This window comes from Alligator sinensis, unplaced genomic scaffold, assembly GCF_000455745.1.
Source record: "Alligator sinensis unplaced genomic scaffold, ASM45574v1 scaffold116_1, whole genome shotgun sequence".
Lineage (NCBI taxonomy): Eukaryota > Metazoa > Chordata > Crocodylia > Alligatoridae > Alligator > Alligator sinensis.
The window spans coordinates 3,540,911-3,555,540 of NW_005841908.1; the positions used below are offsets into that span (position 1 = coordinate 3,540,911).

General features: G+C 45.0%; 1 protein-coding gene and 1 long non-coding RNA gene across 2 annotated transcripts in view; one reads left to right on the top strand and one right to left on the bottom strand.

Annotated features, from left to right (window-relative positions):
* The window catches only part of LOC102384332 (high-affinity choline transporter 1-like), a 19,505-nt gene extending 17,581 nt beyond the window's left edge, over positions 1 to 1,924 (top strand). Inside the window, exon 8 of the mRNA XM_006018632.1 lies at positions 1,052 to 1,924. Within this exon, the coding sequence (XP_006018694.1) occupies positions 1,052 to 1,570 (519 nt within the window). The 3' untranslated portion in view covers positions 1,571 to 1,924. The remainder of the gene's footprint in view (positions 1 to 1,051) is intronic.
* Positions 1 to 14,179, bottom strand: part of LOC102384576 — a 71,638-nt gene extending 57,459 nt beyond the window's left edge. The window contains exons 1-2 of the long non-coding RNA XR_323229.1: positions 14,135 to 14,179; positions 11,753 to 11,832 (exon numbers count right to left, since the gene is read on the bottom strand). This is a non-coding gene — a long non-coding RNA (uncharacterized LOC102384576). The remainder of the gene's footprint in view (positions 1 to 11,752; positions 11,833 to 14,134) is intronic.
* Between the last annotated feature and the right edge of the window lie 451 nt (positions 14,180 to 14,630).

Here is a 14,630-nt window from a genome sequence, read left to right on the forward strand (position 1 = left end):
GGGGGAGAGGGCCATGGGGGAACCCCTGCCAGTCCCCTGAGGGCTCCCCTAGCCCCACCATGGCTGCCCCCACCTGCCCCAGCTCCTGGAGTTTTAAAAAAAGCCCCGGTGCTCACTGGGTGCTGCTGGGCAGGGGGTGATCCCCACTGCCTGCTACTGCATGGGGGGCTCTGCACGAGGAGCTCCTGTTTATGTAGTTAGATCAGCTTCAGTTCCTGGTATAGATGTGGAGGTGGGAAGAGGGGGGCTACTGCTGGAAGTATTAGGAGAACATCAAGTCTTCTAGAGCAAAATGTGGTTAAGTAGGTAATACATTTAAATATGTTCAACACAAGCTTTGCTTTGAAACTGACTCATGAATGTCAGGGGCTGGAGAGTCCTTACAAGATCATCGGGTCCAGCCCCTTGCATTTGGGCAGGAAAGACTGCTGGGGTCAGATGACTCCAGCAAGGTGGGCATCATGATGCTTTTGAAGATTGCCAGGGTGGTTAACTGTATACCATCATGTGGACTTATTTTATAACAAGAGGTGAAACTCCATCAAGCCTTCAGCAGGTTCTAGAGCAACTTGAGAGGCGCTGTAGTTAGTACACTATCTTACACTGTGCACCAAGTTGTTTGTCAGTTATTACAGTAGGTAATACAAAGATATATTGGCCCTGCTCCTTCTAAACCATAGCGTTTATTGCTTCTGTGTTAAACACACCGAGATAGTCTGCTAAGGAAATGTAACATGCCTAGAATGAGTCCATAAATCCAATGTATTGGTTAATCCATTTAAGGAAATTGTAACCTACTATTGCTGCATGATATGAACATTCCTCTTCCAGGTCAAGTGGCAGAGCTGGGCTGGGGAGGGCTGGGCTATGGCACCGAAAGGCAAAGGCTCACACCATGGTGGGGAGTGCAATAAACATTGGGACTAGTGGCACAATAATCCTGACGTCTTTCCATAAAGTCCTGTTACCTTTGGAACCTTGAAATTTGACTCAAATGAATTTAGGAATAAGCAGACAGTGATTCCTAAAGCAGCACTCTTTTGTTTTACAGGCTACAGAGAAAGATGTTTTATGGACAATGAGAGCCTCCATGCTGGTGTTTGGGACAGCAGCTGCTGGCCTGGCTTTTTACTCCCATTCTATTTATGACCTGTGGTTCCTGTCTGGTGAGCTAGTGTATGCCCTCCTCTTTCCTCAGCTGTGCTGTGTGCTCTTCATACCTCACACCAACACATACGGCTCAGCAGCTGGGATCCTCTTAGGGTTCCTCCTGAGGCTGTTGGCAGGGGAGCCATCCCTGAAAATCCCTCCTGTTATCCAATACCCAGGCTGCTGCCTTGTGGATGGGGTCTACGTTCAGCTGTTCCCTTTTAAAACATTCACCATGCTGTTCACTTTGGGGATCATAGTCTCTGTTTCCTACCTGTCAGCATTTTTGTTTAAGAGAAACCTCCTCTCTCGCAGATGGGATGTTTGCAACATTATGAAAGAAAACAGTTTACACATCCCTCTGCACCAGCTGGAAAAGCAGGACTTGCAAGGGACTGCATTGCCAGAGAATCATGATTAAATGCAGAGCATCAGCTGAAAGGCAATTGAGCAAACTGCAGTTTTGTTACCAGGTCAATGATGTTTCTTCTTTATTCTTCCCTATCTAGCAGTGAATTGTTCAAAGCCCACAGTAGAGTCATAAAGATAGTCAGCACTCCATTAACACCACAAGGATGAAGGAAGTCAGAGTTTGCAATACTGAAAGGTGCGCAGTGATGCAAATGGCTGTGTGGTGATTAGTATGAAATATTATAAAATAAAACTTGCTCCTGCTTGGTTTTGGTACAACAGTCTTTGCAAAATGCAACTGTGGTGAGCAGTTAAAGGCCATTTCCTAACAGAGATAAAATTCATATGTTACACCTCCGTATCTCACAACACCTGTATTAATGAATGTTTTAACAGATTGTATATTGAGAAGAAACTGTTGTCATTGCCATAAATGGGAGTTTTACTATACATTTCTACCACTGCATTTTTCAGGGTTAAATTTGTCACAATCTTAAATGCCTGCATTTCAATGCAGAGCCTGCTTGTGATGCCCAGCTGCCACAGGAAGATTGCCTCAAGGTTCATGCCTTGAGATTCATCTCTCTGTTCAAGCTCTTATTTACTTGAGGAGGACAGAAAATGAAGCAGTAATATCCACCGTTGTCATTTGAAAAGATACTTCCCTGTACATCCACTCCACTCCGTACCTTTTCCTCCTAAACCTGTCATTCCCTCCAACAAATATATTGACCCAGATCCTATTTTGCCTGAAGGTTATGTTTATATCACCTCCACAATAATCCTAAAACTGCTGCTAAACAGCAAGCACTAACCGCTTTCTCCCATTCTGCAGGCATGACTGCATGTTTAGTAGTTTACTGTGGCCTAATAGGGCCACATGTGTAAGAGGCCGAGACATTTATAATTAGGCAGCTCCACAGTAAACCTCTCATGTAGACATGACCTGCATGTGCAACATATTGAAATAAAGTTGCATAGTCACCCTAAGTTGAGCAGGGCATGACCAGGGCAGGCACAGCTCTCAGGACCTGGAAGCATCCCTCATGTGAGCTACTCAGAAAGGGTTGGAAAAAAACTGAATATTGTAGGTGTGCACTTTATTTTCATAGCAAGAGAGTCAGAAACTTTGAGATTTATTACTAACAACCTACCAGGCTCTTTTCTTTTCTCCAAACTCAGGCGTGCTCTCCTTCCTGTTACAGAGTCTGGATAATGTCTTACAACAACTACTAACTCTCTATGTTGACTCTAGAAGGAAATTAGGCACCTCTGCCCAGATATCTGGATTGGTCCTCTGGGGGGAAAATGTCCAAGTTTTAGGCACTGAAATGCTTAAGTGGAGTCACTTAGGTGACCAGGCTCAATCTGGTCCTCAGTGGGCACGTCTACATGGGACACTACTGTGCAACAGTTACTGTGCATTTATTTAGTTCTTGTTTAATCAATTACTAAATAAATGTGGAGTAACTGGACTTAGTCTGCAGTTGCACCAGCGAATGCTAGTGAGACTACTGTGCAGTAGCTTAATAATACTACGCAGTAGTGTATTAGCACTGTTGGTGCTGTGACACACTACTGCGCAGAGTTATTCAGCTACTGCACAGTTAGTGTCTCGTGTACTCTGCGTGCATCTTGTCCAATGGCATGTCTACACAAGAGGTATACTGCCAAGTAAACTAATTAGCTCTGCAGCAAATGTCTCACAGCTACAAGTACAGCCCTATTAGGCCACAGGAAAATAATTAACTCTGCAGTAGTGTAGTACTTGCATCTACACATGCTATTAGCATGGAGCAATAAACTCCTGTGCATATCACGCCAGAGTTTATTGCTCCCAGGCACCACATTAGACATGCGCCCAGGACCATAGCACATTGGGCCAAGTCAGAGCAGCCCTGGGCTGGCAGGCTGACCCCCCTTAGCCTGCCTGCCAGCTGGGGCTGCTCCAATCTGGCTCAGTGTGCTGCAGAGGGGCTTGCTGGGGCACAAGGATGCTTCAGTGCAGGGCTAGCCGGCAGGTACCATGCGCACTGAAGCACCCTCATGCCCCAGCCAGCCTTGTCAGTCTCTACATGTGTGTTGCTGTGCACTAAAGAACTATGTTCTTTCCTGGTGAACCATGGTCAGTGAAAGCTGCCAACTGTCTGAAAAGGAGAATTGTGTGTCTATGCAGAATAGTTTAGGACTTATCACAATAAGCCATCTACTGTGGCCCTAGAGACAACAGGAGAGCTATGCATCCCCCTGAGTGGATCTAGATCATACTCCAAGGTAGGGAGTATAAATTTTCCTACATCTTTCCTGTAGCTGGTAGAAGTAGATTAGAATCAGGCACCAAAAAATGGGCAGGTACGCAGCTATCCCAGGGCAGCTATTTACAGAGACTTACCACCAGGTGATGGGAAAACAGGCAATTGGCCTTTAGCAGCAGCTATCCCAGGATGAACACAGACTGAATACACCTAAACCAATGTAACTGAACACCAACAGAGTTTTAGTTTTTCAAGGATAATTGCCTAACAGTTTAGGTAAAATTTATCCAAGTTAGGGGTGTGTGTCATCCATCTGCTATCTATTTACACCAATGGTGCTCAACCTAAAATTAATGAGCTGGATCTGACCCCAAAGACTGGACCCAGCCCACAGTACAGAGATAAACAGCAAGCAGCATGGTAACCCATCCTCTTCTGTGTCCTGCATCATGCTGTTGATCTCCTCCAAAGTACTCCTTGCTCTGCTCCCCTACCAGAAGGGATTGTTGGCCTGTGCTTCAACTGAGTCTCAAACACCCAGTCCACTGACTGAGCCCCACTGATTTACACCAACATAAGGCTGAATACACCAATATAACTGTCACCTGTCCACAGCCTAACAGATTCACTAATACACATAGATGAATTAATAACCTCAAGTTAAATGATAAGCAGGGATTTAGCTTTTCTGTTCATCATGGTAAAATGCAGATTTTCTCATTTTAAGGAAAAAAAACCACAAGAAACAGTGGGTGATCCAGAGTTAACAGATACCTGCAGACTGCTGAAATACCAAACCATACTTGAAAGTTCTGCTAATTCAGGATTAATACAGAGGCGGCTGGTGAAATAGCCATTTAACACAACTCCCAGAAAGAGAACCACCCTCCATTCTCTGCAGGCACAAAGCTGCTGGCAGGTGCCAGAAGAGCTGCATCTGCATAAACATCACAAACTTATGTGCCGGGCTCACTACTTATGCCCAACAAGCCAGGGTTGGAGAAAGACACTTAGGATTGGTGAAACATTTCTACCAACCAGGTAGCAGCTGGGAGGGGCTTGCCCTGCCCCTGCTTGGCGGGGGGTGGGCCAGAACCCATGGACCTGATTGAAAACTGCACTTTGCAGGTCCAGTGGACTTTGGGGCAGGGCCTCCAGTGTAAATAAAAACCCAGTGTGCTCGGCATGCTGGGCAGATGCGGTGAGGAGAGAGGAGCTCTGGAGAAGACTGTCATTAGGACCCCACCTAAGCCTCGACAGTGCACAGATCAGCGCACAAAGAGCCAGCCCTGGGAGCAGCCCAAGGCTGCTCGGGCTCCACACAGTGCAGATTGGTGCACAGAGAGTCAACCTCAAGAACAGCTCAAGGTTGCTCAAGTTAGCCCCGGCTCTAGGCCAGGTAGCCGGAGCCCCACAGTGTGGCTCAGCATTAAACTAAAAGAGCCCCAGTGCTCAAAGCAGGGCCTGGGAAGGGGAAAGACCCCCAGTGCAAGGCTGGGAAACCGGAGCCAGTAAGGACTCGGCTCCCATAGGAGCTCCCTGGGTGCCCAATGCAGGGCACAGGTCCATTGGGGAAGCCCTGGCAGGAGGCCGGGCATGCCTAGAGCAAGGCACCAGACTATCAAGAGGAGCCAAAGGACTGGCTCCTCTCATTTGTTGGCATTAGGCAGAGGATTCCTGTAAACAAGGGGTGACGATTGGTCCCAGAGACAGAAGGGGTATGTGACAGAACTCAAAAGGAGGAGCTCCACCTCAGAAAGCCGGTCCTGCCAACCCTCGATCTACTTAGGTTTGCTGTAAAAGAGTGATCTGGGAGATATCCTGCCTCTGCCCAAGGCAGAGGGGGGCAACAGAAGAGCTTCTGGTATCTACTGGCTCCCTGATCTTCAATATAATTTCTCCAGCTCAACCCTTGCGTCTGGCCTGTTCTGGGCACAGGATTCTGGAGCCTCCAGACCACGTCTGTCCCTCCAGGCTCCAGAACCAAGACTCATGGGCTTGGCAAACCACCACTGAACCCTTTAGGGCACAGCAGCAGAGCCTCAAGCCCAGGCACCCAGCTCAGGTACCTGCCTTAGGACTTTGTGCGTGTGCCTCCGGCTTCCTCCAGCAGGAGAATATTGCACAGAATGTGGGAGCACCCTGTTATGCAGCCTCATTTCCCTTTACAGCCACTCCCAGCCCATCACTGAACAGAAATGTCTATGTAGAGTTCCTCTCCACCTCGGGGTAAACAGACACAGTTCTAACTCAGGGTTTCATCCCTTGGGCCTGCTACTCGAGCAAAGAAGAAATAAAGTCCCAACTGAAATTTGTTCCCTTTCAAGATCCACTTACTCTGTCCATCACAGCCTTCCCTCCATCTGGTAAGAGCAATCCAGCCTGTTCAGTGGTCAGAGCTGGACTGCCCCTCTCTCCTCTGAGATGAGCTTTTATCCTCTCTAGCTCCTTCCCCTTTCTGGTCACCTGGCCTATCCCACTCCACCTGGCAGGAGTCTTTTGCTATCTCTGCAGGGGTGTAGGTTGTAGCCGTGTTGGTCTAAGGACATAGGCAGACAAGGTTCCTTGGGTGAATCTGATATCTTTTATTAGACCAGTTGGTCTAATAAAAGATATTAGATTCACCCAAGGAACCTTGTCTTGCTATCTCTGCAGCATTCATGCTATTGGGGAGCTTGCCACTTTGCTTTCCTGATCTTCCCCTAGGCTTCTTTTGCTGGCCTCTGGCTCCTGCTAGCCCAAAAGGTTCCAGCCTTAAAAGGGCCAGGCCAGCTTTCCAGGCTTTTCCATCCCTTTTGCATAACAGGGGTTTGACTGAGTGATAGCCAGGAATTGAGCCAGCCACTAGCAGGGAGAAACTAAATAAGGGTGAGGATGCAAAAGTGCAGTCGCATGGGACTGTTCCTGACTGTTCTCTTAGAAAAAAGCTACAAGTCTGCCTAAAGACAGTAGCAACCAAACTGAACATCTTCACCTAATCGGCCTCCTCTGTCATTCTTAGTGACTTCTGCTCTAAGTGGATAACAGTTGGGAAATATTGAAATGCTATTTTTTCTTGCACCTAGCAGAGAAGGGTTCTATTCTATTAGCAAACAATAAGTAAAGAGCCCTTATTGATCAGGTTAGTGGAATAAAAACTGCTGTCTTCTTTTAGTCATGGATGTGTATACGATACTTCTGCTAGCAATGCTGTGGGATGCGCTTCCAGGACAGGTGACTGTTACTAAGACAAGCAAACAAGAACAGTGAATTTGTACAAACTTTGATCCTCTTAAAGAGCATCTGGTTCCCTCACAGAGAACATTCTCCCTAGAACAATGCCTGCATATATTTACCTGTTTGTTTTCTGAACTTCTTTTTCTGCATATTTATTATTAAGGATATTTACATGAAAACAGAATGTTTCTTTTTTGCCCCCATTTTAATTGTAAAACTAGCACTGCTAACCTGGTATGGTACCGAGCAGGAGTGACAAATGACTAACAACCTTTCCACAACCAGGACACTGAACAACAAAGCAGAGCTCTGAGATCAGTTTAAATCAAACTCACCTGGTAACAAACCTGAAAGTCAAGTGAGATTCACTAAGAGACTTCCTAATTTAACCTTCCTGTTGAACCTAGACCTATATTTGAGCAAGCCTGGTTGCCTTTATAGTGTCGTGCTTTAGAGGGGAAGGTTTCATCTCAAGAAGGTGACACTTGGGCTTGCTATGTGATAAAAAGGATTTTCTCTCTGCTGGAACTCCATTTCATAACCACTACATTGATTTTTAATACAGATAGTAGTAAAATGTTTTACATATAAGGAGCTTTGTGTTGTATGCTGCAACCGATTGATCAAGGAATGAAAGCAACACGCATTAAAACTGCAGTTTCATTATATAACCGTGATATGCTCTCTCCTATGCATATACATAGATTATCAGCTTGAATGCAGGTAAAGAACAAGAACTGAAGAAGAAGAAAGTTACAACTGTTCCTGTTATTAAGTATAACTGGTAGGATGAACTAAATACAAGATGCTTCATATCATTACAAGGGACTCTACTGCCACCAAGTGAAAATTCAAATAATCAGTAACTATCCATCAGCACTGCTCTAGTAATACTTGGCTAAGGCAAAACTCAAACTAGGGAACAGCAGGATATATGTTCCAGAGAAATGGGGAGCAACCCTTTTTGGCAGGTGTGCCTCAGATTAGCCCTGTACTTTCTTTAGGCACATCTACATGAGATGTTTACTGACCAGTTGACTAAGTAGCTGCTCAGTAAACGTCTCTCCATCTACATGAGCACTCCTGTTAGGCTGGAGTAAACTAATTTACTCTGCAGCAGTTAGTATTTGTAAATACAAGTACTATCCTGCTGTGGAGTAAAAGCCTCCACTGCAGCACACGTGTAGACACTGCGCTGGTTGGCACACAAGGGTGCTTCAGTGCAGGGACACTGAAGCTCCCTCGTGCCCCAGCCAGCCCCTCTGCAGCACATTGAACTGGGGAGAGCAGCCCCAGGCTGGCAGGCTGGCTTAGCTCTACATGCTGCACCTGAATAAACTATGCAGCTTATTGCTCCAGAGTTAATTGCTCCCAGGCAGACATTCAAATGGCACTCCCAGGAACAATAACCTCTAGAGCAATAAGCTCTGCAGTTTATTCAGGCACTGTAATTGCATGTGTAGATGTGCCCCTTGAGTGCCACTCTGATCCCCTTCCCCTACCTGATTTCCTGCTCTACTTCCTGCCCTCTGCTCCCTGCCTAATCTGCTTCTCTGTTTTCTGCTCCCTGCCCCGTGCTCCCTATCTGATGTGCTGCTCTGCTTTCTGCTCCCTGAACTTTCTGCTGTTGTGCTGCCCCTCCCTGATCTGCCACAGGTAGGCACCTCAGTTCCCTACAAAGTGGATGGGGAAAGTGAGGCACCTAGGAATGGATTCCCAGAAACCAGCCCTCAAAGCAAGACAGGGTCTAGATCCAGCCTGTCCCCTGCAATTAGATGCCCTTCTGGACTAGGATTCACAGCCCAGAAGCTCTTCCTAGCCTAAGATGTCTAAACCACCCCTTTAGCTACATACAACTGGCATAGTTTTTTCTTGGCTGGTGGTGCTGTCATCCACCTTTTACTTAATAGTGCAATGTCAAATCACTCAGGATATAGGAAATGGTTCTGGACCCTCCTCAGCCTGAAGGGGCTCAAACCCACATCTCTCCACCTCCCACAGAGTGCCCTAACCCTCAGGCTAGGGACAAGGCTAGATTTAGCCCCCTCCCCAGCCTCCTTAAAAATTCATTGGGGAAGAGGGAAACAAAGGAAAAGGAAGCTTGACTCTAAGCTCAGAGATGGGGCAATTCCCTAGGGGGAAAAGATCAGGTTTCCTGTCACTGTCCCCTGTGCTCTTTATGCATTTTACCCAGTGCCTTTTTAATCTAAATGTATAAGCAGTCCCAGGAGTAGGGACTGGAACCTAGAGCTCTGTCTTCCCGGGGAAGTGTTCACATCTCTGGGCTACAAAATCAAGCTTCTTTGTGCTTGCTCCTCCTATCCTTAACTCTTGCGCCCTGCATTTCAGCATGGCCCAGGGGAGGGAAGGAAGCACCCCATCCCAGCCTAACCTGTAGCCTGGTGGTTGGGTACAGGTCTACCTCCTGTCTTAGGAGGTAGAAGCTATGGGTGTGAATCACCCATGCTGAGAAATGTCTAGAAGCCAGATCTGTAGGTGAGTCCTCCAACCATAGGATATTATAGAAAAGTGGGTAGCAGCATCCTCTGTCATTTTTAAAGGAAAGTGGCTATAGCTACTCTCTTTTATGATGACCTAAATCCTGTTAGTAGGTTGTAAGACTGTGCTGAGCATACCTACCAGATCAGACTCTTCTTGAGATTTAGTCATCATGAAGACATGTATCCTGTGAATCCCAAACAGCCTTCAGTGTGAGACAGGTACTGAGCACTTGGCTTTGCTGAGATGGGAGAGCCTCCAGGCATATACAGTATCAACACTTTGGTGCCAAATTTACATGCAAAAATGAAGGTGCCTAGAGATTTTTGGATGCCTAATGAATTACAGAGGTGGAGGGAGGCTTTTTAGGTCATTCACTTGGACACCTAATGTCTGCCTATGTTGCATATAAGACATTTAAGTGTATTTTGGATCTTGTCTCACATTTTGAGAGACAAACTTTATACAATGTCTAGCACAATGAGCCTCCAACTTGTTTCATCTCTACATGCTATAATATTTGTATTAAATATTAATCCCTTTAGTATGAATCAGAAACTCTGCCATCAAACTCAAAACATAGAACCAGTGTGATTTTTTTGGAGATTTTTGAGGCTGGCAGTCATGATGCAGCCTAATGCCAAGTAAAAGATGCCCTCTCAGGGTACGAACAGACATCTCATTTGACCCAGAACTGATTTTTCTGGGGTTTTACCTGAATTAAAGGGGGGGGAGGGGGGGCAAGAAACACAGTCCTTTACACACGTCACCCTTCCAAGCTGTATTACTCCTCCTCTGCCAGTAGGTGGTCAGCGAGAGGACACCACCTGACCAACTTGTCTCTTGGCTCTGGAATGAACTGCAGTAACCTTACAGACAGAAAACAGGATGTCCCAGGAAAAGGTGCTAATGCATATAGCCAACACGCTTCAGAGGGACTTGAAACAGAACAGTGCATGTGCACATCAATACAATCCTGGAGAAAACCTTTTGTTCCAAGGACAAATGCAACCTCTGTTAACAGCCTCAAAAAGTATCATAGGAAATGGCATGAAGATCCAGTCTAGATGTCATCTAAACCTTGTCCTTCTCCAAGTCCATTCATAGCATCTAATGAAGTACTCTGTCACCTATGGAAGCTCATGCCTTTCTGAATCAGTCAGTCTCTAAGGTGCCAGCTTGCCCTACTTTTTGCCTAACTAGCACAACTAACCACCTCTCAGCATAGCTATTATTAACACACACAATGAATGGACCGTCCTGGGTTATCAAATCCAGTCCCTTTATTGCAACCAACCAACCACACCAGACAATCCCTGCACAGCCTGATCAAGCTCCCTCTTAAAACAGTTGTTTCACACCTATTATTTCTACTGCCAGTCTATTTGAGAAGTTCACTTTTGTGATGGTTCAGTAGCCTAACTAGGGGTGAACAAGAAGGGCACTAGCTCAGAGTGCCAACTAAGGAAGGGTGCCTTAATTGTCCCCCACCTTCATGGATTCTACTCCCTGGCAACAACAGCAGCCCCATGGCACTGCTCTTGCAGCAGCAGCAACTCTATAAGGACACCTGGGTACTGCACTTTAAAAGAAAGGGTGGGGACTGGCAGAGCACATGGTGATGATGATGGCAGCAGTGGCACAGCCAGGGACCCTTTGGGAGTTCCTGGCAGAGATAAGGCTCCTGTGCTCCCCACTCTCAAAGTCATGCTCCCACTCTTCCTCTGCCCCCAGGGCACAAACCCTGCTTTTTATGTCCGCATGGTGGTTAGAAAACCTCTAGTTGCCCTCCTAGATTTCTTTCTGGCCAGTTACCAATTTGTTCTTGTTTCAATATTATTAACTCATTTTTACTGTCTAGAACAAATTATATAGAAAGCAATTGTATCAAACTCAGCCTTTATTGGCTAGGCCACAAAGCCAAATCATTTCAGTCCCTCTCATAAAATAATCTCTCTATTCCCCTTATCATCTGAGTAAACTTTCTCTGAACCTCTTAAAGTGCGAGTTATTTCTTGAACATGGGTGACCAGAATTGTAAACAGTGTCCCAACTGAGGTCTTGCCAAGACCTTGTTTAATTCTCTGTCTCTATTAGAAATACATTGTCTGGCACATTCTAGGATTGCATTTTCTTTTTCAGTCACACGCACACCTGTTTGAACAGGTATAGAGGACTGAATAAAGGAAAAAAGCAGTGGAGAATCAAAGTAAAAAAAATACCTGGGTCCCAAAAGGGAAATGGTCCAGGGCTCCGTGGTAAGAGTTGAACAAATAATGGGATCTCCATTTCAGCGGCTAAACTGAAATTGGGGAGGAGGAAGGGGAAGTCAATGCAGGTGGAACCAAAACATAAATGCAATAAAATTCCAATTAAACAAGAAAATAATTTTGAGGGTAAATCTGAAATGATTTGTTCAATTTAAAGTGAAATACTTTGTTATAATTTTTGGATTAGTTGGCCCTTTAAAAAACAATCTTTTATTTTTAAATTTAAAAATAAATTCATTATTTTATTATAGGTCATTATTCATTGTAGGTCATTATTTTATCCAAAACACCTTTATGAACATAAGCAATTGTTTTGTAAATTTCCAAGCAGCACTTCCAAAACACTTCAGATACAAAAAGTTGAAAGTGTTATAATGAAACAATTTCCTATTTCCCTCTTTCCATCTTTTTCAGCAGGGGTATTTTGCTGGATTCACCCTGATTTTTCTAAATAGATCTCGTCCTTCTGACACTTCACCTAGACTCCATTTTTACTTGAATTCATTATTTGTTGAAAAAAATTCACTCAGTTCTACCCATCACGTTAGCCTCAATGGAAATAATGTGAAAGCACAGCTTATAGCAAAAAATAAACTCACCTGACTGCATGTCTGTTTTGTCGGTTTGACACAGTTGCACTGGAACAGCACAAATCTTATTATCAGTATCAAATTTAGTAACTGTACTGCTCTTTTGAGCCTTGATTGCAAAGCTTGTTGTTGTTCCTGTTGGGAGCTATAATGGTCTAGATATTAACCTGTTTTATTTCCCTCTTGGTAAAGCTTGCCCCATCAAAGTGTTCACTATACCATATGTGCCAATGACACACTTTCTTGTCTCATAACATGAGCATTCAGAGTTGTTACCAAGAAGCAGCCAGTTTGCTAAGAGCTAAAAGAGCAAAGATGGAAAGAGGAAAACACAGGAAATAACCACCTATAAAGGATCTTTGCTGTAAGCCAAAATTATACATCAGTACTTTATTTTCCCCTTTGCCTTGTCAGTTCATTTAGCATAGCAGGGAGCCTGCTGTTGAAATCTTCCTAGCCCCGTTGCCAAGGCCTGTTTCATTACAGAGAAGGCACTGGCAGGCTCCAATTCATTATTCCATTTTCTCTTGTGAGGCAAGGGAAAGAGATAATTAAACTAATTGTCTGTAGCCTTTTTCCTGAAGTTGGAAACCAACTGTTTCTGAAAATCTGGCTGCAGGTATTGGAATGGGAGCTGCCGAGCTGTCTAGAGTATCTGGCCTCAAATATCAATGCAAGGTACTTGAATAGCTGGCCCTGGATCAATACAGCACAAATGTCCATATCTGCAATACCAACCAGCCAGTACTCAGCACACCCAAGTGCCTTGACTTGGGCAACCCCCTGCTCTTGTAATATCTGCAGTGGAATTACCTCTGCTGATAATCACCTGCCCCATGTTCATGGGTGTGCTATCTAGCCTCCCTAAATGAAGAACAAGACAATGGCCATCCATTAGCAAGCTCCAGAGCCCGAGAGAGAGGCCCCTTCTCAGAGGTAATCCATGGAGTTCTTGCTGGTTGTCCACAGAGAGCCTGCGGTAAAGCTTGTGGAACCTCTTTATTTTCAGCTGATGGGCAACATGAGAAAACAGCTAAAATATTAAATACTTTACTAACATTATTTTCCCAGGAAGCAGTTGCTGCTGTTCCAAAAGGATCTTATGAAATCAAGCAAAGAACAAATCAGGGGGTTTACAAGACAATCTCTTAATGGGCTCCAGGTAATGAAAAAAAATTGAGAAGTCTTGAATTAAGGCATCACACAGAAACAGGGGAAGAACCACCAGAAGGAGAGAGAGGATGCAATTAAATAACGAGCATTACACACATCCTAGTGTCATCTTATTTTGTCCCGAACACAGGTGTTGCATTTCAAAATAAGCATATTGCAACACCTATCTTTTCTGTGCCAAGCACCAAGTCCTCTGCCTTTGTTCTGCTCACTTTGTTCTGTTAGGCAACTTCTGATCCTTCCAGGTTTCCTAAGTTTTTGGGGGGAATTTAGCAGTTAACCATTTCCAGTCGTGCTAACAAGGCCAGAACCACTGGCCCAGCCAACATTCTACTGCTTTTCTTTTTATACATAAAAGTTAAAAAAACCCTGAAATGTATCATTCACTACCTCTTTTTTATCATAGCTAGAACCTGTCACTTTCCAGTTTGTTTTTGTACACTGCAAGCTTTGCAATGGCATCACATATAATTGCACATCCCCATCAACTCTTACTGCTGGTGCTACCATAAGCGAAAGACTCAGGGTTCTGGTTATATTGTGCTGGGTCATATCGTCCAGAATTACCCACCAAGCAGCCTCCATTTCTTCCTCAACCTCTTCTATTTCCTCAAGTTGCTGCTGAATTAGGTAAACTGTGGTACCCACGGTTTCTTATGCATAAACAGATGGCAGCCAAATGCATCTCAGCACAGCTGGGACACTTCACTGGGCAAAATAGTGTGTGATCCACTTCACTGGGCAAAACAGATGTCAGCTGTTGTCCCACTCAGGGCACCCCTCTGCAAACAGGAGAACCTCAGGTTTTGCTGCTAGCAAAGGAGTGACTAGGGAACCCCAGGATTTTCTTGCTTGCAGAGACAAATACTGGGAGTCTCAAATGCACTCTAGTGTGGTCCCAGAGCTGGGACCAACAATCAGCTAATTGGCGATCCCAGCCCTGAAACTACACTGGAGCGTCAAACTTTCTCCAGGGTGTAGGTTGTAGCCATATTGGTCTATGCACATAGGCAGACAAGGTTCTTTGGGTGAATCTGATATCTTTTATTAGACCAACTTAAGCAGTT